General features: G+C 36.3%; 3 protein-coding genes across 3 annotated transcripts; all 3 read right to left on the minus strand.

The window, feature by feature from the left end:
* Positions 1-8,587: 8,587 nt before the first annotated feature.
* Positions 8,588-9,427, minus strand: LOC136810341 (uncharacterized). Its single transcript, XM_067066897.1, has one exon. It carries the CDS (start codon positions 9,425-9,427, stop codon positions 8,588-8,590), a length of 840 nt encoding a protein of 279 aa, XP_066922998.1.
* Positions 9,428-9,482: 55 nt separating this feature from the next.
* Positions 9,483-11,546, minus strand: LOC136810342 (uncharacterized). Its single transcript, XM_067066898.1, has one exon. It carries the CDS (start codon positions 11,544-11,546, stop codon positions 9,483-9,485), a length of 2,064 nt encoding a protein of 687 aa, XP_066922999.1.
* Positions 11,547-13,527: 1,981 nt separating this feature from the next.
* Positions 13,528-15,206, minus strand: LOC136810343 (uncharacterized). The gene is made up of 2 exons (XM_067066899.1): positions 15,146-15,206; positions 13,528-14,964 (listed from the first exon to the last, which is right to left on the minus strand). Exon 2 carries the CDS (start codon positions 14,746-14,748, stop codon positions 13,528-13,530), a length of 1,221 nt encoding a protein of 406 aa, XP_066923000.1. The 5' UTR covers positions 14,749-14,964; positions 15,146-15,206.
* Between the last annotated feature and the right edge of the window lie 9,209 nt (positions 15,207-24,415).

A 24,415-nucleotide genomic window follows, 5' to 3' on the forward strand; every position in this document is an offset into this window, starting at 1 on the left:
AATACAAGATAAGCAACATTCATTTTCTTTCAAATATCCAAGTTGTGCATGTTTCATTTTCCTTCAAAAATAGAAGAAATGCTAAATTTATTTTCCTTCAAAAATACAGGACTACCAATATTCCTTTTCCTTCAAAGATACAAGACATGCAACATGCATTTTCCTTCAAGAATACAGGACATCCAACATTGATTTATTATTGACTGGTGTATGAGGGCCTTTAAAAGAAAAGTGAAACCTAGAACAAACTATATAAGAACATTTTTAGTCTTGAAACATCCAAAGGCTTCAAAATTTTTGGATGTTGTTATAAGAGGCCTCCAAAGCAGTTTTCGTGGTAGGGACTTTTTTCTTGCGTGATTATGTGATTTGGAATTTTTTTTCTTAGTGATTGCGTGATCAGAGGTCAAAGTGTGATCGTGATTTGAATGATTTTTTGAGCCGTGATGCGCGACTTGGACGAAGGGATGCGTGATTATCCAAATTCTTCTTCTGTTTTATGTGATCGTGATTGAAGTTTTAAATCGATATCGTGATCATTTTAATTTAAGATATACGGCTTCTTAAGTTTTAACTTTATTTGCTGTATATTTTGGCTACGATTTAGAAAAACAACAAAAATGCCGTTTGTTTTTCCTTTCTCACATTTCACAGAACCATAGATTTAAAAAATTAGGAGCTTAAGGGCTCTGACCATAGTCGGAAAATTGATTTTAGTATCTGAACATAAAAGTTATGTTTTAGATTCTTTAACGCTTTTAACAAAGAATTGCCTTTATGAATTGCTTTTTAATCAAATCCCTTAAGAGTAATTAAGAACTTAATTGCAAAAATGACGTTATGAACTTTAAAAAGACGTAGATAATGGTCGTGTTCACACTGCAGACCTTCCTTAATTAAAATGTAGTTAGGAGAATCCTTTGTTGACTACAATACAGAATGTTCATTTAACAAAGAGTCGAACGCGTCTTCCTTAATTAAAAGTCGTAAGCTCTATTGTCTTAAAGGTAGGGTAGAGGCTTCCCTTAAAACAAAATATTTTATTAAGGAAGACACATTAACATGAACAAAAGGAGCGTTTCGTGCAATGAAGTATATTTCAGCAAAACAGAAAAGATAAAAAAGAGAGAAAAAATGTAAAAATTGAAACAATCAGCTGAAACAACAACAAAAAAACGAGCATCTTGGACAGAGGTAGAAGAAGAAGTGGTAGTAGCTGCATGGAAAGAGAATTTTCACCTGTTGAATACTGTGAGGCGAGACGAAGGCTGGGCAAAAATCTTATCTAGTGTTGAGCGTTAGTGAAAAGAACTTAAAACAATGTAAAAAGAAGATCGATAATTTGAAGGATGCTTATAAAGAGGACAATTGAATAAGGAGACTGGTTCAGAATTGAATAAATCAACATATTTTGATACTTTTGACAAGTTGCTTGCGGATAGACCCATTATAACGCTACCACACGTAAAAGAGGTTGGTGCTTGTAATTTGAAGAAGATTTCACAAGCGCTTGCTACTTCATCAATGTCTACGTCATCAGCTTCAGCTATTACAACCAAATCTTCCAGAAGCAGTATACCAACGCCAACGAGATCACAGGTTGACGAATTTCTATGATTCTAAAACCAGAAAGAAGATCGTATAGAGACTCAAAATTTTTTGGAAAAGATTGAAGCCGATCGAATGAGAAATCAAAATGAGGAAAGAAAATTAGACCGGGAATTCTTACGTGAACTGTTTAAAAAGTAGTTATTTTAACGTTTAAACTTGTATTTTTTTAATTGCGTTTTATGGGGTCGTTGTAAAACATGGGTTAGCTCCATGGAGTACCTAATGGAGTACCCAAAAAAATACCTGTCAAAGCGATGAATATCACAAATTTGATAATCAACCTTTTCCACCAGCTGTAAACTGCCAAATTATAGCAATCAAAAGAATTTCCAAAGTATTTGTTTGTGAAAAAATGGCTACCATTTATGGCAGTTTACTCGTATAGCGCACGCTCTCTGCTTAAAAGTCTTTGTTGATTCTACAATTGAACAGACCAGATTTAGCTTGCAGAATAGCTCTGATACATCAAACACTATATAATATTACATACTAATATAAGTGTAATTGTATATAATATGTGTTATATTATTTATGTAACACCAGTAGGGCACTAGAGCTTTCTTAAGCAATATTTTTCTTTTGTCCTTTTGTCAACAGATCGACATTTTTTAAGAAAATATTGTAACAATCATAAAATACATAGCTTATCAACACATTTCCAAAAGGAATTTTTATCATACTCAATATGATGCAAGTAGTATGACTTTTTCACAAAGTCCAAAAAACCTGTTCTTAAGCCGTTTTTTTGGCCCAATTTGCCAAAAAAAAATTTTTCTCGAAAATCGGGCTCCGTCATATTCGTCATATTCATATGCACCTTTGTGCCAAAAATCAGAAAAAACTAATGAGCCAATCTCGATAAAAAGCTGGTAACGAACACACAAACGAGCATTGGTTAATTTATAGGACCTCCACCCCACCGAGGTAGGTCCAAAAATTCTCTTGCTTCTCTTTTAGGATGTTTTAAGTCTCTGCAGAAACAAAATATGCTACCATGAGGTTTCAGAGTAAAGCATTTCATCATTAACCTTTAGCATTTTGATTTCCCATATAAATTGGACACCGGTTTTCGATCTTTTATCTCACTACGTTCGCGCTATTTTGAAATGTTTTCAATGAACCTCGGGGTTATTAATCTCAAATCACCCTCTAAACCATGTTATTACTAGTACAAATATTAAAGAAAGCCGGTCCAAAACAATAATCAAAATTGTGAGATTATAAATTTCTTTTACAGTGATCACCCCTTCAGAGTTTTCCTTACTGGTGACTATGAGTTTTTTTGCGCAGCTTATGGGTTGATAGGAGCAAGTGGTAAGTATTAACTGTAAAAGCTCAATTTTAATTGACCACCATGTAAAAAAAATTTGTTTTATCAGCAAAATATATGGATACAACTAGAGTTTTTCTTTTTTCAGGAAAGTACCCACGCTTGTTGTGTGACATCAGACAATCGGATTTAAAAATTCCAAAAGATGAACGCTTAAACAAGCCAAGAACACTACACTTACCTCTTTGGAAGAAAATTTGAAGACATTTGTAGAGGCCTTTAAAGGAGATCTTAAAAATGCAAAACTATGTAAAACCGTGATAGGAAAGCGATTATTCGACATCCCACTTGATCAGGTAACTTGAATTGTTAAGGCTTTCAATCCTTTTTGCTAGCCCATTGAAGGGAACAAAACCAAAGAGTCCTTAGCTTGGGTAAACAAATACCGGGTGCGCCACAAAAAAGTTTCTCTCTTTGAAACTAATTTTCTCAAAATCTAAAATTTTTAAAAGAACCACTCCTATTTCATTGGAAAGAAGAAAGATAGACTTAGATTTTGATGGGTCATTTATTTAATTCGATTCATTAGATCAAAAGTTATGCTCAATTGAATAAAAAAGTTACTTTCAGAAAGTGCTCGAAAACGTCAAAAATCGACCTATCAAATTTTTTACTTTAAATTTGGCAATTGCAATAGCCTTTACACAATTAAGAGCATTTTTCCGTAACAAAACACATAAATTTTGAAACGAAAGGGTCGAAAGGGTTTAAAATCCTCATCGACATTAATCTAATTTGGTTTTACTGGAATTTTTCTTAGATTTTTGGTTCTAGACTGGATAAAGTCTATGTAAGGCTGGATCTACCTCGAAACCCAGATTTGATGTATTTTTATGAATTTTACCAGATTATTTGGCCTTTTTTGACGAATTTTCTTCCTTTCATTGAAATTCAACCTTAAATAACTTCAACCTCCTTTAAATAACAAAAGGTCATTTAGACAGCTAATTATCATTTTTAATGACTGAAACGAAAATACTGATATATCATATAACTATGCTTCTGTTTAATTTGATAGGTCGATTTTTAACGTTTTTGAGCATTTTCTAAAAGTAACTTTTTTATTCAATTGAGTATAACTTTTGATCTAATGAATCGAATTCAATAAATGACCCACCAAAATTTAAGTTTATCTTTCTTCTTTCCAATGAAATAGGAATGGTTCTTTTAAAACTTTTAGATTTCGAGAAAATTAGTTTTAAAGAGAGAAACTTTTTTGTGGCGCACCCGGTATATTTTTGCTAAATTCTCAAAAAAAGTATATGAAATTCTCTTTTTAGGTTGCACTGCCAGCTCTCGATATATCGTTGGGAACCTTCAAAAAGTTTTCAATCTGTTGGAAAAAAACTGTGAGGTGAGCATTGGTATCATTCTAAATATCATTCTAACATTAGAGAATTTAAGATGTGAAATTTAATGTGGCTAGGGCCTGTCCACATAGTACGTACGCTCTACAATGTCGAAAATAGAGTACCGCTCCCCATGTACGCAAATGGCTATACCCCCTGGTAAGTACGTACTTTTTCATTCGCCCCCCCCCCTCGGTTGAAGAGAATTTCGAATTCAAATCGGACCTTTATTTCACACATGAGACTTAATGTTTATTAAGAAACTTTTTCTTTTCCTTGATGCGTATAAGAAGCATAAAAGTCGACAAAAAAAGCAAAAAAGGGCTATGAAAAATGGTTTCTGTGTACGTACATTTTCCTTTGACCCCTCCCCTCTTCGTGTACACAAGCATACGCTTTAGAGAAGACCCCATCCCCCCTTAGTGCGTACGTACTATGTGGACGGCTCCCTAATGAAATTGATGAAAAATTAACTCAACCTGGAATAATCCGGGAATAGCCTTAATATTTTTTTAGTTGGTTGACTTTAAAATGGCAGTTGCAAAAGAAGAATAATGTGATGAGAGCATTATTTCCACTCACCAGAAAATCTTTGACCTTGAGGGTGAAATAAATCGCCATCATGAGATTATCGACATCATTGAAGCAGTTATTGCCCACCAAGTCAGCACTGACCATACAACAGATGAAGAAACATATAAAGCGTTTAAACCTCAGCTTGAGCATAACCAAGAGCAAATTATAAAAAAGACAGTTTTTCTATTTCAGGGGCCATGACAGGTTAAACAAGATTTTAAAAATTGAGTTTCAAAATATGTTTAGACTGAGATTGCTATTTTCAGCTTTATTTTCCTATTTCAGCAATCGGGGTCAGAGAGTATTTAAATGAAATTAAAGTCAATCGAAGAGTAGCTAAGGAAAGGGAAATGCACCAAAGCTTTGGATGATATGTTAAAATCAGTCAATGTAGAACGACAGGCTTGTCACGGCAAATCTTTTATTGGCAACCATGTGAATAAGCAGCTAAAGGTATTTTGTTTTACACATACAGTTTCTCATGGCCAATTTATCTAACTTTCAATCAAGCATATTCCCTTGGAAAAATCATATGAATCTTGATTGTTAACCAGTTAGACAGTTTAAATCAAGTAATATTTGAATCATTTTTAGGCAGAAAACATTAGAATGTTGGTTCAAACTCTACCCAAGTATCTTTGGAGGAATAAGCTTGCTGGTTCGCAAATGCATATGGATAGCATCCAAGTTTGCAAAACTTTCAAGATTATTTGACTTGTATGCTTCTGTAATACTGTTTTGAATCGCGCCGCGCAGAGGGAATAGATATCCAGACGAAACTGACATTCTAGGTAAAGCTTGTTTGACTTAAGAATGATTTAATATTTCAATTTTTTAATATCTGCAAAAAGAGACAAATTAATTCTTGTGTTAAGATATTCATTTAATAAATTCCTTTTGCACTATGAGGTAATTTTTTTCCCATGGAGTTAACTTATAGCGATAATAATAAACTATAACTGGCACATTTCAGATTGCTACCTCTTACCTAGACTTCCCGAATGAAAAAAAAGGGATTTTTTCCTAACTTGATAATTATTTTCATTATTCATAGAACACGATATCAATGAATTGATCGCCTCTTACAGGGTAAAGTTCCCAAGTGAGACGGTAACACCAAAGCTACACTCACTTGAGAATTATGGAGATCATCTTTTGGGATATATGGCGAACAAGGCATTGAGTCTATCCACATCATCCTATATAAGAGTAAGCAAAAGTACGTAGAAATGCAGAAGTAAAGCTCCACTTGGATTAATGCTTAGTGATCACTATTCTCGTGTATATCCAAAATCTGTTTCATTTCATCTTGAAATAAAGAGGAGAAAGGTATCAGAAGAATGACATGGAATAAAATAAATGCTACGTTTAAAGCCAGTTTTTACAATTTTCTAGTTTGTGATCTTTCAATAATTTGAGTACAATTTATGCTTATGTCAGGTATTGGTCATTCAATTATGACAATAACATCGCTTTGATGTTATTATCGAAACAAAAGGATCAGTCATGCCGAAATTCCTTTCCACACGTCAGCAATCTACTTTTTATAAATATAAAAACTAGATTGTAAGGAAGATTCTAAAAAAATAGCTGTTTTCTTAGACGACTACGTTTTTTAGCATTTCAATCCATATCTGCATGTGCAAATTTGATTTTTTTGAATTCTTTGACAATACTGAAGCAATATTATTAGCTTCAGCTCTAGAGATTGATCTGTCAGAAACGAAAAGGTTTGTGATAATGGGAGTTCAAAAAAAGAATTTTCCGCCACAAAAATTGGCAAAATAGATAAAATGTTGCGCCCTTGTGCAACCCAAAGAAAAACACGCGATTTAAGGCCCTATCTACACATTGCGATTCTCTAAGCTTTGCGCCGCAAGTAGCCATGTTTTGGCGAATACGTGCCCTGAGCGGGGAACTGTTTTAGTACCTTCTTCATGTTCATATACAAAATTTTCATGTCAAAGGGATGACACAAGGTTTCTTTAACGAGTAAAATATCGAGTATTGCACGAGAAGTCATGTGATAACTAACTTATTGTCGACTCACAGAAATTGTCCTGATATAAATTTCTTTTTGTTTTTGTGTTAAGACTTACTTCCGCCTTGCTTCTTTCTTCTGTGTAGTTTCGAATGTTTTTATTCGAAAATCTAATTCGAACGTTAGATTCGAACAAATACATTCGATATGTTCCCGCCGAAAATATTCACACAAAAACAGAACAGAGAAGCACTTTTCGATCATTTTCGATCCATCCAGAAGCTTTGTTTTGAAGAGTTGCAGATTTTTCAGAGATGTATTTGAAAGTTTCTAGATTGATAATTCAAAATGCAGATGGTGCACAGTATTGTTTCGATAGAGAAGAAACCCTTCATCATTGAATTAATCAGATTGATAACATTCAGTCTTTTTCTATGTTTTTGCTTCGATGCATGGTCCGTGGAAAAGAATAGCAGAGGAAATGAGTCCCATGATGGAAATGTATGCTTGTAATAATGGTTAAAGAACAGCATTTTTTCAAGAGCAAAACAATTTGGATACTTTCTAGCTGAAAATTCAACGACGTACCTCGGCGAGAACAGGAATTGGGAGAGAACTTTTATAAGACTAACTCGTCATTTGGTTTAATACAAGACATTGACTTCCCTTGCTATGTTATGAGAAATCTTGTTGGCAATCATTCAAGAATCTCAAGTTTTTTTGTATTCATTGATAAAAACTATCTGGTTATCAGTATCACGGACGAATTTTACACCAAAAGCTGAAAATATTTGGTGGTCTCAAGTAGTTTTATGATTTCTTCTTTCTTCTATGATCACTTTTTTTATCACAACCATATCCTAAAAATGAACTGTATAAAAGATATGATCAAAACTCTAACCCCCACCTTGTAAGTCCACGCACACACACAGACAAGAATTTGTAACGTTGATTGAATTGATTGATATTGAGGTTCAAGTTCAAACTAAGAAATAAAATGAATGAAAATTCCTAAGTTTCTAATTAACAAAATAAATTGAGCCTTGAATTATAAAAGTATTTGACAAGTAGAGCCTAACTTAACTTAACCTAAGGCCTGAACAGTCACGATGCAAAAGAAACAAAGAAAACAGAAAAAGTGCAAACAAGAAACAAGAAAAACCTACCAGCTGGCCAAGAATGTGTGCTGGAAATGTGAGCCAGTGAAAATACAAAGTTGAAATTGAATTTAAATTCTGATTATTGTCATTTGTCATTTAAAGTCATATTGATGTTGACTCTCTCATAGTCAACTTGTGACTGAGTAGCGAGTGAGAAAAAGTTGGCCTTTTTATAATAAATTTGATACAAAAAAACTAGTTTGACAAGATATAAAAACAATGAATATATAACACTCTTGAGAAATCAAATGATAATTAAATAAAATGCGTGTGAAATAATTAATTACTAGATAATGACTAAATGACAAAATGATAATAACTGACAAAGTGTTTGAAATAATTGATAACATAGATAAATGACTTTAAAACATAGAACAAAACAAATGACGCATGGAACACGAGAATGCACAAGAGAGAAAAGACGCTGAAAAAGAAAGCACTGGAAAACAAGGACGCTGGGGACAAAAAGACACTGAAAATTGAACTATAAAATATTTTTGCTTTTTTAAATATACTAAAAATTTGATGAATCACATTACACTCCCACCAAAAAAGCAAACATTTACCATAATTTACGAATTTATTTACGAATCAAATCAACATATAAAGCCATTTCACCCAACTCTTTCATCATATCACAGTCGTCCACGTGATGAATAACGACCAATGATCGAACAGCTCGCTTTGTTTCTCGAAATACGTTTTCATTTTCGTTACGATATCGAATGATGGCCTTACGTGCCACCCCATCACGACCGAATTCGAGACTCTTGACGATTCCATAGGTGTACGAGTTTGACAGAACTGATTTGTTTTTGGTGAACAAGATGATATCGCCAACGTTGATTTTGTCTGATGTAAACCATTTTTGCTGGTGCATGAGTTTTGGCACATGGACGAGAAGCCAAACTTCAAACCAGGCATTGAAGATAAATTGGTTCTCCTTGATGATATTTGATGGGTTGGTAGATGATAGAATGCCAGTGGGGCAACGATTATTGTTTCGTCCCAATAGTAAACGATTTGGCGTTATCAAGTCGAGACATTCGAAGTCTCCCACAATGTTACCAACAGCCAAGGGCAAGTTGTTAATTTGATTGCCAATAGATGATGATAACGTTTCCCACTGAAGGATTGAAAGACGTTGGTTGTGAACAGATTTTTCGATCGAACTGTTGATTTCACGAATTTTTCGTTCTACTTTTCCATGCATTGAGTGGCCTTGAACTGGACATAATTCGAACTCGACACGTGCTTGTTTCATCAATTTGGATTTGATATCAATGAAATCAAGTCGCATTTCTTTGCAGGCTTTGATGAGTTGACCTCCTTCGTCACAAAGAAGTCGTTTCGGGTAACCGTGGTCACAGGAGAAGCGATTGAAAGCAAGGATGAATGATGTCGTTCCATAATCGTCCATAACCTTGATTTTGACAGCTGATGTAGAGCAACAGCAGAAGACAGCCAACCATATTTTAACTGTCTTTCGTTTGTGATGTGGTGTGTAGCATTGAAACGGTCCAGATAGGTCGACTTGGGTGTAGAAGAATGCTGGAGCTAGCTATGTTGATATTGCATCTGGAGATTGGACCCATAGCCATGTCGATGGTTCGTTTGGCCAAAAACTTGCAACGTTGACACGAACTTTTGATGGATTTGATAAGAATTCGACCTTCAAGGATGTAAACTTTCTTGAGGACATAGCGAAGTGTGGACTCTATCCCAGCATGACAGACTTCTGGATGATTCCAATGTGTGTCGAGGATGATGCTATATGCAATTGGTGATCTTCTGTCTATAACTGGTACGCAAAAGGATGTCGAAGATAAATCTTTCATTGATTTGGTGAAACGTCCAACTATGGATACTTGATCATCGGCGAGGATTCGACCAGTGTACACCAAGATTCCATTGTCGTTGAGTCTGGTGATATTTTCATATTTTGATTTTGGAAGGAATTGAATTATCTCTTGTGATGCTTTCCTGTAGAAATACGTCTCGGCAGCTTTGATCTCGTCATCGTTAATGAGAATGGTTGAATGTTTCATCATGGTGAGTTGGGAACGAGATTTATCTTTTGTGCGTTTTTGTAGAGTGTAAATATACTTGAAGACGATTGCCATGATACGAATAACTGTAGAAAACTTGTGTTGATTTGGGTTCAGAAGGTATTGAGAGAATTTATACCTTTCAGATGTTTCTTTGAATGATAAGATGTGATAACTTTGAACGATAGTATGTTCCTTGTTGATTTCAACCATCTGTTTGTTGGAGATCGTAACTTCAGATGCTGATTGGATGGGAAATGATGACTGTGATTGCTTCATCCACTGATGTCCATTGATCCAATTAGATGATTGGTTGATATCCTGGAATGTGGCTCCTCTTCTGGTGCCAAGGTCTGCAAGGTTTTGATCTGTTGGAACGTAGTACCAATCTTTCTTGTCCGAGAAACGAAGGATTTCTAAGACGCGACTTCGAACCCACTTTTTCAAAGGTTTGTCGTCATTGCTTATCCAGTACATTGCAATTTGGCTATCGGTCAGCTTGATAGATGAATCATGAAGACTTTTCAATGATCGTTTAACGATTTCGCTTGTGTGAGTGTTTACGAGAGCAGCAAATAATTCTGCCCGAGGTAGAGTGTAATCTTTTGGTACGACTTTCGTTCTGGCGAAAATGAGTTGTGATGAAAATTCCCCATGAGGTCGAGGACAACGAGCGTAAATTGCAGTGCAGATGAGTGATTGAGATGCATCCCCAAAATCTACGGTATTGACTTTTAATGAAGTTGCATCTGAGGGAATAACAGCACGTTTGAATTTGATATTTTTGGAATCTCTTGCATCATCTCGAAATGATCTAGCCCAGATTGGGCGAAGTTCGTCTGGAATCTTATCATCCCAGTCGAGTTGTCGAGTTGAAAGTTCGTGGAGATCGAGCTTGAGAGTAGCAACAATTGGTGCGATTCGTCCGGTAAGGTCGAAGATTTCTGCGACTTTAGAAGCACAGTGACGTCTTGTCAATCGTTCTGGGATGATATTGATGGTTTCAGTTGATTTCTTCCCTCTACGTTTCTTTGAAAAATTCAATTCGGATATATTGATTGAGAGCTCATCGGTTTTGGGGTGCCATATCATGCCTCCGACGCCAATTGTGACACCATCATCCGTTAGCTGTTCTGGTGGATCAGATCCGGAAAACGTGATTCCTTTTAGCTTGAAATTACCATGACTGAGGACGAATTCAATCTCATCAGCTCTTTGGTGTGCATCTGGAATAGTTGATGCACCTGTTATACAATCATCAACATAGACGTCGTGTTGAAGGATTTCGTCAACTTTGGGATATTGATCTTTGAAGGATGTCGTCGAGATCGAACGAAGGGCGTATTCGGCTTGATTGCCACTTGGACGAATGCCATAGATCAAAGTCTTTATGATCTTTTCTTTTGGAGCTTTGGTTGAGTCAAGTGATTCTTCCCAGAGGTAACGTTGGTAACACCAATGGGATTCGTGGAGTCTAATGGTGTTGTACATTTTTCTAATGTCAGTATGAAAGCCGATGGGATGGATTGTCCAACGGATGAGTATTTCCTGGAGTTTATTGAGACTATTGTGACCTTTAGCCAGTAAATCGTTGATGCTAAAAGCCAGTTGATGTTGGGTGTGATCCATCGAAGACGATTCTACAAGGAGTTGTGACAGATGAAGCCTTCCATACGACTCTCCAAGGTATGAAGTTGTGGATCGATGTGTCCTTGAGCATTGATTGTTGTTGAGCATTAAGATTTTCAATGTAGTCCACAAAACCAAGATCTTGAAGTTTTGCTTCAGATGAAATGATTTCGACTTTATCTGATGGAGAGTTGTTGAGTTTTCGAAGCTGTTGGTGATATATCTTCAGGGCGATGCTCTTGTTTGGTGCCAACTTGGTGAGAGGGTCTGCAACAAAGGGTAGAGTTGCAGTGACAGTTTTCGTATCAGGGTCGATTTTAACAGATGAATCAATGATGTTCTGCTCATATTCTTCTTTGATGCTGATTTTCCTCTGGGATGTTTGAATTCTTACAATCGTTGCATTCTCTGCACTTGATGCACCGATAAGATATGGTTGAACCAGTTGATTCTATCTCTTCGAATTGCTTGATGGGATACGATGAGTAAGAAAATAACTTGTTGACATCTGGATTCACTTGAATTCCAGTTCGGTACAATGATAATTGATCACTCAAAAATCCAAGGAAGTTGGTTTGATTGAAGAATGTTTGATGAATTTTCGTGAAAAATCTCATGAGGTCCTCCAATAACCCCACGACCACCATCTTGGTTGTTGAAAACTGATTCATAGATCGTCAGTCCTGACGCAAGTTGATATACGACTTTTGGGTGATATCGTAAATAGCTAATACCAACCATGAAGTGGACATCTCCTCCGATACTTGAAGGTACAGATGGAAGTCGAGTTGAACAATGATCGGATGAGTGGTAGCTTTGAGCAATCTCCATGTAAACATCAGTGAGTGGATACTGTGGAAAGGTAGCGGTTATCGTATCAAGTGATATGCCATTGAATGATGCTAAATTGCCATCGTGCATTGGGATTTTGACGTTGAAGGTTCCAAATGACTGCAATGATGTTTGACCAACTCCGCCGATGGACGTAACTTGGGATGACATTTTTTGTAGCTCTTGAACCAAGTGATTGAATGGCTGAACGTTTGACGATAAAGTCACTACACCCTGTGTCATAGAAGATAGTGTATGGGGTGTTGTCAATTGAGATTGTTTGTAGCATGTAGATACCACGCTGGTCAGTTGATTCTTTATCACCAGATGTTGGAGTCGTCTTGAACGATTCATGTGCATGAAATGATAAACTGATGTTTTTGGAAAATTCTGGCAGATTGGAGCTTCGGACACAGCGTTGTTTGTAAGTTGATAACAAATCTTTGTTGACTTGATCCTCCTTGTGGTCGTTGCAAAACAAGGACGTGTTTTTTGGTTGGATACTTCTGGTGGATAGGATTTGGGCAGGTGTAATCACGTTGACATCTCCCTTCTTTGTGCTTAGATGATGAAGCATCAGCACCTGGAAAAAGGCACTGAAAGCAGTATCCTTTGCTTCTTAGTAATGTGAGTCTATCAGCTGGACTCAATTCTACAAACTTCTTGCAGGTGTAGTACTGTAGAATCCTGGTGCCTCCAGGACCAAGAGTGGATACATGTTCATCAGTTCCGTCTTTTGCACCACAGATAAAGCAAATGGGCTCAGATTGAGGTATGGAAGGAAAAGAAGAAAATCCATACCTCTGAGTCCCGTTGTTCTTTGATGAGTCTTGATTTGATCCAGTTCGTTTGGATGAATCTTGGTTGTTTGGACGTTTGTTATCGATCTTGTTGTCTTGAATGCTTGATTTCACTGTCAGCTTCTGGTGTTGGATTTTCAGCTCATCTTCGAGGAAGGTGCACAGTTTTGACCAAGTCTCCTCAGGTGTAAGAGTGACGTTTGATATCTGTGTTAACCATCTTGATAGCCTGGCATCACCAAGCAGGTTATAGACTTTGTTGATTGCACACCGTAATACAGATAATTCTCGACGTGATGTTCCCTTGCCAAAGATGTAAGGTCCTTGATGAGGTTGACAATATTGGTCATTGATTCAATGATTGATCCAGTGTCTTTGGAGCGTTGAATGGAACTTGATGACGTCAGTTGGTTGATTTTTCTTTGGAGGATGAGCATGACGTTGCCATAGGCTTGATTCAGTCGATCCCAAATTTCGTCTATGTCATCTTGAGTTTTGACACAACTCAGGGCTGGTTCCTTCAGATAGTTATTCTTGAGTAAATCAGCAAGTAGATGTTTCGGAGTAGTTTTGAGATGTAGTTTTTCAAATTTTGACTTGAAGGTATAAATATCGATACCATCTGAATATCCAGAAAATTTCTCAAGTTTGATGTTCAGGTTCGATTCAGAAAACAACTTTTGCTTATAGACTTGACGGTCATCGATTTCTTTGTTGAGATCTCTGATGTACACAGATTTTGATAAAGTCAAATGATCATACCGTTCCAATAGATGTTGGATTGCTTCTGTAGTAGTTTCATTGTTGGTTTCAGCTGAAGAGATGGATTCAAGACGTTTTGAAGTTTCATTGACTAAGTTGATATGTGATGATAGATTTGATTTCATGTCCATTAACTCCTCGTTGGAACAGTCTTTTGGTTGGCGTGAGAACTGAGTAATAAGCTCCTCGATAGAATTTTTAGAATCTTTTATTGAGAATAGAAGTGATTTTTCCTTACGGTCAACAGCATCACTTTCCTGCTTTGCTTGTACCATTTGAAAATGACGTTTGGATCTGGTAGCATCCTTGATGTAATTCTTCATCACGTTGAGTGTCTCTAGGATGGTTGTTGTCAAGATTGGATCGGGGGTTTCAGTAACGAGAGTTTGTTCATTGGATCGAATGGATTTACGTAACTCGATTAACCTCTCGATGACGTCTTTGTAGTCAGCTCCAGGTTCGACAGGATTTTCGTCAATAGTGTCAGCTACCTCCTGGATAAGGACTTTGATGTTGATTGCAGATTGAGATGGCATCTCGTTGAATGTTGATTTTGTTGAGTAGTTTTGAAATTCAGTTGAAGACTCCTTTGACGTGGCAACTTTCTCGACTAGCTGCCCAGTAGAGTTGAGTATTTTGTAATCGATCCGACGAAGATTACGTCTTGACATTCACGTAAATTGAGTAACGTGAACAAGTTGATAATAAGTTGAGAGATTTGACTGATTCAGTTGAAATAAGTTGAATGAATTGAATTGATTGAAACGATTTGCTTCACGATCAGCGGATGTTGAGATGGGTTCTGTTTGAATGTAAGTCCACGCACACACACAGACAAGAATTTGTAACGTTGATTGAATTGATTGATATTGAGGTTCAAGTTCAAACTAAGAAATAAAATGAATGAAAATTCCTAAGTTTCTAATTAACAAAATAAATTGAGCCTTGAATTATAAAAGTATTTGACAAGTAGAGCCTAACTTAACTTAACCTAAGGCCTGAACAGTCACTATGCAAAAGAAACAAAGAAAACAGAAAAAGTGCAAACAAGAAACAAGAAAAACCTACCAGCTGGCCAAGAATGTGTGCTGGAAATGTGAGCCAGTGAAAATACAAAGTTGAAATTGAATTTAAATTCTGATTATTGTCATTTGTCATTTAAAGTCATATTGATGTTGACTCTCTCATAGTCAACTTGTGACTGAGTAGCGAGTGAGAAAAAGTTGGCCTTTTTATAATAAATTTGATACAAAAAAAACTAGTTTGACAAGATATAAAAACAATGAATATATAAAACTCTTGAGAAATCAAATGATAATTAAATAAAATGCGTGTGAAATAATTAATTACTAGATAATGACTAAATGACAAAATGATAATAACTGACAAAGTGTTTGAAATAATTGATAACATAGATAAATGACTTTAAAACATAGAACAAAACAAATGACGCATGAAACACGAGAATGCACAAGAGAGAAAAGACGCTGAAAAAGAAAGCACTGGAAAACAAGGACGCTGGGGACAAAAAGACACTGAAAATTGAACTATAAAATATTTTTGCTTTTTTAAATATACTAAAAATTTGATGAATCACATTACACACCTTATGACTCACTTATTTTGTCTTTTTTCATCCGAGTTCTAATGTGATAAAGAAAGAAGCTAAATAAATGAGACTTGATATCCTTCAGCATTGAATAGCATTTTAAGATAAGTTTTCATGCATAAAGTGAGCTGTTAGGGCAGTTAGTTTTCACTAGAATTTTTTATCATTTAGACAAGCAAGTTAAAAAGTAAAGGAAAAACTAGATTATAAGTTGTAGTGGAGAAAAATATTGGTCATTTTGATGTTGTTTTTAATTTCGATGAGTATATTTTAAAATGGATTGTGAAAGAGATCAGGATTTAGACAATGAATCAAGGTTGTATGTTGAGGTTAGGTACGCAAGATGCACAAGTTTGTCACTCAAGGAAACAGCAAAGGTTTTTCGATTGAAAAGATGAGGCAAGAAACTTGAGACTGAAGAGTATGCATCTAATTTGATGGAGTACCTTGATGACTCAAAGAACATGGCATCCTTGACCATAACTGACTTGAACAATGTATTGGGATCTCTACAAGGTAATAACGAAATTGTGCTCAGCCTTACCACCCATGTAACAGCTAAGTTTCTGAAAAACAATTTCATGTTTACCAAGATCTATCTAATTTTATAAATTTTATATCAATTCAGGTGTCCCAAAAGAAGACGAAAGAGACGACAACGGTAATTCAAACGATTCAAAAATGTTGAAAAATGGAGAACATGTTGCGGCATTTTGGCTACAAGATGATGGCACTTATTCTTGGTATTTAGGTAATTTAGTGTTTCTTTTGTGCTCTGGAAACCAGTCTCTCAAAAAGTAAATGTTATTGAGACATACATTATTAATATATATTAATTATTATCATAGGTGTTGTCTGTGATGTTATGGTGATCACGCAAACGTATCATATTTAAAGCAAACTGATAAAGTTGGTGTTCATTGGGTATTCCCAGAGGAGGTTGAAGTGCAACAAACTTCCTTTGAGCAAATAATGGCATCTGGGTTTGAAGTGAAATACACCCAATCAGCAGTCAGAATTCGTTGCTCTATTAAAAAAGCATTTGCTGAAGAACTTTCAAATGAAATTAGGAATATTGCTCCTGTAAACAGTTAATAAACTTCATTTTAAACAAAAACAAAGAAAATTGCGTGCTTTAACAAGTCGTTAATAGCGTTTTTATGGAAAAACTCTTTCTCAGTTTATTTTTAGGGTATGTTTGTTATAAAAAAAGTGATCAGCATCAAATTTTCACTACCCACACTTACATGTTTTGAAAAATCTTTTTGCCTGTAGGGCGGTTTTGGGCCTTTCGGGGTCAAAAAGGGCTAATTTGGAAGCCTTTAAAATGGTCCCAGCAAAAAATATTTTTTTTCATTGATAATAACACCCAGAACGGCAACTTTTCCCAGGGTTTCATAAAGATAGGTCGATTTTTAGTTTCTAACACCTCCCCCTACCGAAAGGCAGTTCTTTTCAGCTGTTTTGTTTTGATTTTTCTCCAGCCGCTTACCCAGTCCCCCAAAAGTCAACGCGGTCATATTTCCATACTAGAGAAATATGAAATATCGCAAATATCTCGATGCTCTAGACCAATCAAAACGCTGATATTTTTTTGAGTCGGCAATAAATACATGTATTGTCACAATGTATATTTACTCAATAATGTTGAGGTTGATAATATATATTTTTATCAGATCTATCTTTTTAACTGAAATTAATGTTGTTTTTATCGTTTGACGTTATTCATTTCACATAGTTTGTAATATTACACCAGTCATGAATTTGAAGGTACTACTTTTTCACTGTTAAAAATAGTCAATAATATCCTCTACCTGCTACCTGCAAGGGAAATTTAAAGCAAGTTTTAAAATTTTTTTTTATTACTTTGACTGTTAATATTTTCTTTCACTTTCTTTTATTATCCTTTACGCTATGTTTTTTATAAAGAAAGTTTTTGTATTCATTTAATTCCTAATTCATACAAATATGATAGTGTTCTGATTTTAGAAGAAATCAATCTAATTTTCTCACCCGGAAAATTGTCCTTAATGAATTTTGCAAAGCGTTCACCTGTGATCCGCCAATCATGCCCTTCCCACGAGATATAGCAACAAAGAAGTTAGCCATTTTGCCATCAATGCCTTCCTTTCTACCTTTAGTTGTGATCGATAATCATTTTCTTGGTTTCCGCCAGGCCATGGAAGAGACTGTGCGTCCTTCAGCGTATGGGTTAGTGCGATGAGCAAAACCAACCCCGTCAAAATAAAACATTATGTCCTTGGTCCAAAAATTATTCAGGACGTTCTTCATTGTCCGAGCAAACTTCAAGCGCTTTTTCAAGTCCTCTTTTGATAGCAGCCCTTTCTTACGACTCTGACTGTAACGATAAGTATGCTTGCGTAAAACTTGGTAAATGGTTTTCAGCGAAAAATTTAGGGTTTGAAATATGTCGTTCTTTGATAGCTAGGGTAAGTCGTTCTTTCTGTTGCTTTTTAATAGTTATTTGTCGTTCTTCTTAGATTGTCTGGATAGTATTTACCGAAACTACCAATATGGTAGATTTACGATATCTACACATATGGTACATTTACAGATTCTAATATCTACACATATGGTAGAAATAAGTGCACGATTGCCTGCGTATTTAAATTGGCAGCAGCAGCAAGCTAAAAATCATTCAAAACCACATAAACAAAACGGCAAAAGTTGTTATGTTATGTTAGATATGGATGACATGTATTTTAGACTTTTCTTTGACATGTTTTATGTTCTAATTTTCTTTTTAGAGTAATAAAATGGCTAAAAAGAAGAATTATTCAAGAAAGAAAAAAGGGAAAATATTACAGTAAGCAACATACAAATAATACCTCCACATCATCAGAGCAAACTTCAGAACATCAGGATGTCGTTGATAACCCGGCTCCGCAACCGGAAACTCAAACTGAAATTGATCCTGCTTCTTCTTTCAAAATGATTATGGATTTTTCAAAATTCGAAACTATCATTCACTCTGTTGCGCGTTGTAAAGCCTGCGTCAATGCAACGTCAATGCAATGCCGCACGTATGGGATTTGCCCTGTATTTGAAACTTTCTTGTTCAATTTGTAGTTGGGCTGAATCATTTAAACATCACACCTGTCAAGGATAAACAGGACATGTCAGAGGAAACCGGCCATTTGCTATTAACTATCAAATGGTCACTGCTTTTCGAGAAATTGGGAAAGGCTACTAGCCCTTGCAGAACTTTTCCCGTGGTTCAAACGTTCATTGTATAAGTAGTAAATCTTACCAGGAAATCAATTCTTAGTTGATGGTTGCCTATAAAACAGTTGCACAGGAAAGGAAGTACTTTCAAAAGCGGAGAAAATAGAAGACGGTAGTGGACTTTGACAGGTATCACTTGATTGATCATGGCAAAGGAGAGGACGCACATCACTAAATGGTTTGGTTACAACAATTAGCAAGGGAAAATGTATTGATGTGGACGCTATTCACACAGTTCTAAAGATATACGATGCCGGCGAGGGAGTGAAAGAGCATAGCGCAGCCAAAAGGAGAAAAACTCTTACAAAACGTTCACGCCAACCTCTGGATATCGGGCTCATTTGTCAAAGCTTTGGGATCACTCAAGAAGAAGCAATCACACTTTCACAGAATCTCTCAAGAGACCTAACCAAAACTAAAGACGATGGTCTTCTCTATAGATATTATGCAGAAATCTGTTGACCGTGGGTTGTATTGATTGGAGAGTGAAAACAGAAACCTTCCAATCAGTTGTAATGAATGACTAAAATTCCGACTCTGGAGAGTTTAAAGTAAGCAATTATCAACCCTTATAATCAAAGTGCGAGGAAACTGGATTGAGTTTACCAGGAGGAACTCAATTTACTCAATCGATGTTAATAGGTGTTAGATTACCGAACCTAATCGAACAGCAATAGTAACTTTACCACCAAACAATCTTGATTATCCAAATAGTTAAGACATGAAATTGCAGCTCCACATGAAAATGAAAATTTCCAGTGGAAAACTTTACAAAAAATAACCAAAAAGCTGTTTTTCAAACAAAAATCAACTACTACAATCCATCTATTTGACCAAAACTCATCCAAATGGCATCGGCACCACCATCCGTACTACCCAAACGAAAAGCTGCTTCCAAAAAAGTCGCACCAAAGGATGAGATCATTATTTGTACCGAAAATCGCTGCGTCGCTGATAATGATAAGGACTCGCTGATCTGTTCGAGCTGCAAAAGATCTGTTCACTATCGATGTTGCCCGCTTCCTGCGTTTGCAATACAAACAATTGAAGAAAATAGACTTCAAAATTTATTTGTATCAATTGCGTTGAAGTCCCGACTAAGCTGCTCGAACTTGTCCCTAAGAAAGAAAAAGCCCAACCATCCCTTCAAACACAAAACGAAATGAAAAGACTTCGTATTGAAATCGATGCATGTGAGGGAATAATAAAGAGCAGTAGAGAGTTCGAAGATCACCTAAAAAAACAGCTCGAGAACAAAGACGCCGATCTCCAACTTTTGAAAAATGATCTTAAAGCTGATCCTGGCCTGCATACACTTGAGTTTGCGGAAAAGAAATTTGAAAGAAAACTTGATGAATTCAAATACAGTATCCTATCAACGATAAAAGATGAATGCCAGCAAGCTTTGAAGTCCTATTCAGAAGTCACCAAATCTGGTCTTTCTCAGCAGACGAGTGATACAAACGGAATCAAGATTGCGATAAAACAAGCAAGAGACGAAGAGATAGCCCACGAGATGGAGAAGAGAAGATGTACAAACATCATTGTGCATGGAATGAAAGAGCAAGAGCAGGTATGTGATAATAGTGACACATCCAATCATACTAGGGACTGTGAATGGAGTGAACAATTAGTAAAAGATCTTCATGTCACCTCTAAGATAAAGAAAGTTTTTAGAATAGGGAAGAAGCCCAGCCGTCCACTATTGATAAGCCTCAATAGTGAGGAAGATAAAGATAAGCTAATGGGAAATCTCCCGTCACTAAAGGGAAACGAAAAGTATAAGGGCATGAGCATAACGGAAGACCTCTGTAGATCCGACCGCGAATGCTATAAAGAACTGTCCCAGCAGGCTAAAGACCGAAATCGTAATCTCACCACGAATGAGTTCATTTGGAGAGTCCGAGGATCCTCAAAAAACGGATTCGACCTAAAGAAGGTTTACAAAAAAACGACACTAAACAACAGCCAAACCAACGTAACAGACAACAACCCAACCAGCCAATAAGGCCAAACAAAAATGATAACGACGATAGCTCAAATGAAAACCCATCAAACCTGATATATTGCATTTTCTATACAAAAAATGTCATATCTTTTCATTGAATGATCAAAATCAGTGTTAAAGAATGTTTTCTTTACTGAACCCAAACTAGAAAAAAGGGGTAGGGTCCCAAGACAGGCCCTCGAAGGCGGAATAGGGCTGCTGGTTGGAGAAAATCACTTCGTTTTTATCATAATAATTATCGTCCATTATCTCTTTTTCTTCACAATAATATCACAGCAATTAACACGTTTTATATGCAGTGCAGTCGATTTTGTAACATGTTTTGTGTGGGAAACACGCCCTGGATACTTTCATATTTTACAATCAAATTATGGTCTCAATATTTATAACTAGTGGCAGTGTAAAGACTAACAACATTACGGTTGTGTTTTTCTTGATTGGCTGAATTTTAGACAATTATAATCGATCCACAAAATCTTGGCTTTTCGTGTTTTATTCATAATCGATTAAAGATACTTTTTATTATTTCAGATTGAAATGAAATTTAATAAGTAGATAAGATGGTTAAAACAAGTAAGAAAAGGAAAAAGGATGATGACGAAGATTGGGTTCCAGAAGGCAAAAAGAAAAAGGTAGTTGCAAAGAAGAAATCCAAGTACGCAGGTGAATCTTGCTTTATACACATTACGGACTCTAGCGAAAACTTGAAGCCGCTCGAATTCGAAAGGATGAAAACGTATTGGAGTTAGAAATTCAACGTACTGCTGATGGTGGAAATGATGATTACCCTGATATATACTATCACTTGAAGTGTAGAAATACATACACCCACTGGAAGACTGTAGATGACATTTTAAAAAGTAAGTATATTTTAATAACTGACAGTTTGTCACAGAGTTCTTGGTTTAACTAACCCAAGAGAATCCGCAAGTTCAAAATGAGCCCCCGAGAAGAAGGTCATCACGTCATAGTTCTGTTGAATCGGGAAGCAGTATTCTTCCAAAAAAGTGTATATTTTGCAAAACAGACAAATACGTTTTAAGCATTAAGACACGAGAGATTCTGACGCCTTGTGTTCAATTACGAGCAGATGATAAAATCAGGACATTGGCTCAGGAAAGATTCGAGATTCGACTCTGATGTTCTTGCTGTCACAAGGGACGAATTAATAGCAAAGGAAGCCCACTACCACTTTACGTGTTACAGAGATTATGTCCGCATTCGACCAAACGATGAGAACCAACAAGAACCATGTGGTGACACCGATACTGTTTTTGACGATGGAGATAACGATGACCTTACGGATCTAAACAGGAACAGGACGCTCAACAAGAGAAGAAACGGAGCAGTTGCAAACCTATCACGGTTTGGTAATAGTACCAAGTATCAACTACCTGAAAGTAATGATATTTTTTAGATAATTATCACTCATTACAGCTCCATTGGACTCCACTGAATATAGTTCTTCTAATCAGTATTTCCTAATCTGCAATTGGTCAGTTTTCGGAAGAGTAAGAGCCGCCTCCAAGATTTTTTGGGTCGGACTAAAGTCCCACCTAATGGAATCGAGATGGTCCAACTGAAATGGCTAGTGGGTGATGTTACGGAATACTTTGTGCATTGTGTGACCAGGTTAAAGACACCACTCAGTTTGCAAGTAATGATCAAACTTCCAACATCAAAAATTTTAGTCTTGATTGCAATTCCACTTATGTTGCTTATTTGTTTTCTTGCAAAGTTTATGGTATGTCGGTAGTAACGCTTACAAGTCGCTATGCCGATATAAAGTTTCATAATTCATGTCCAATTTATCAAGCTTGGTCAACATAAATTTAGGTTCAAAACTTCTCTTACATCTAGTATTTGTACACTCCTCTGTGTCAACTTATTCGTAAATCATAGCATATCTCCATCTCCCGTATTAGGCGTAGTTTATAAGGCCGAGCCGAAGCGTAAAAATTTAGAAAATGTGTCTCAGTTCGGCAAAAGTGCGACTGTATAAACCAAAAATAAATTGAGTTCGGCAAAAGAGCGACAACATCGTTTCGGCATGGCAAATATTGCCGTGCTGGGACAATGAGTGCAGCAAGAGCGCGGCGTTGGTCTACAAAGATTAAGTTGACTCGAGCTCAAATTAATTTCTAATTTTTTTTTGTAAACAAATAACGAATTTCTATTGTTTTTATAATTAAAAAACGCTGTTTTAGCAAAATATTTTCGCTTTCATGAGATTACACAAGGATATTGAAAGTAGTTTTTGTTTTAGTTTGTGAGGGTTAATTCTATGTTTTTTCTTCTTCAGTTTTAAAAATAGGTGATAAAAATTTAAACTACTTTTATCTGTATACAGATGGGAGTCACAGCAGGGAAACAATCTAGTCAATATGGAAAATAAATCAATTATTTTTTATCTATTATAAATTCTTCATAGCATTACTCAAAACGTATCTTTTCGTATTTTTAAGGAGGCTGAAGAACGGGAGAATGATAACAGTTGGGAAGTAGTACTAGTGAAGGGAGGAGGATTCAGAGAAGGAAGGAGGATTGAGCCCAGGTATTGCATCGAAGATGAGTAAACAGAAGAAATTAAGAAAAGGACAATGGCCAGAAGAGTTCATTGACGATCTTGTTCTGCTAAAAAACGTAAAAAAATGTGAAGAACGGCCAATATTACGAACAGGTTAAGTGCGAAATCGAGAGAAGATGTCAAGACAGGGGCAAAATCTTTCTATTCGATCTGAAACAGACCCAAAAAAAAAATAAAAAAATGCGTTGGTATTTGCCGGAAAGCACTGGTGACAATGAAAACTGAGAGTGGAATTGAGAGATTCCAGGATTTGGTTTGGCAAACTTTTGCCAATCATAAGCTCGATGGATAATTATCAACCAAATCAGGCAATCGAGCCAGGCACTACAAAAACAGCAGTTGGTGATAGCCAAGACAGTGAGGAAGTGTTGGACGAAGCAAGTGTGGAGTTTGAAAGGGTGGAAGCCTCTTAAACTGAAAGTGATGTATTAAACCAGCCCAAAACTCCTGCAAAGAAGAAAGGAACAAAGCATTCGTACGTTCCAACACCTAGCAGTGCTGGTAAAAGTAAGGTGGAGGCGGATGCTATTTTGCAGGAGATAAAAGGAACTGTGCAGAGTTTGAAAAATTTATCCTCTGAAAGTTCCTCCAGAGAAATCCTGGGTTTCTTAAAAGAAGAAAGTGCACGTCAAGCAGAGAGAGATGAATCGTTTTTAGACCCCACGACAAAATTCCTGCTACCGCCACAACAACCCCAACAGCCTCTGTACGCACCACAACAACCTCTATATGCATCCCAACAACAAGTCCCAACACACCATTACTTACCACGTCAACATCAAATGACCTCCGCACCTTTATCCCGACACATGCACAGCGCCAATCACATCCAGGCTCAAACCTACACCTACAGCTAACGTGTATTTCAAACTTTGACTGCTGCTGGCC

This window comes from Clytia hemisphaerica, unplaced genomic scaffold, assembly GCF_902728285.1.
Source record: "Clytia hemisphaerica strain Z4C2 unplaced genomic scaffold, Clytia hemisphaerica genome assembly, whole genome shotgun sequence".
Lineage (NCBI taxonomy): Eukaryota > Metazoa > Cnidaria > Hydrozoa > Leptothecata > Clytiidae > Clytia > Clytia hemisphaerica.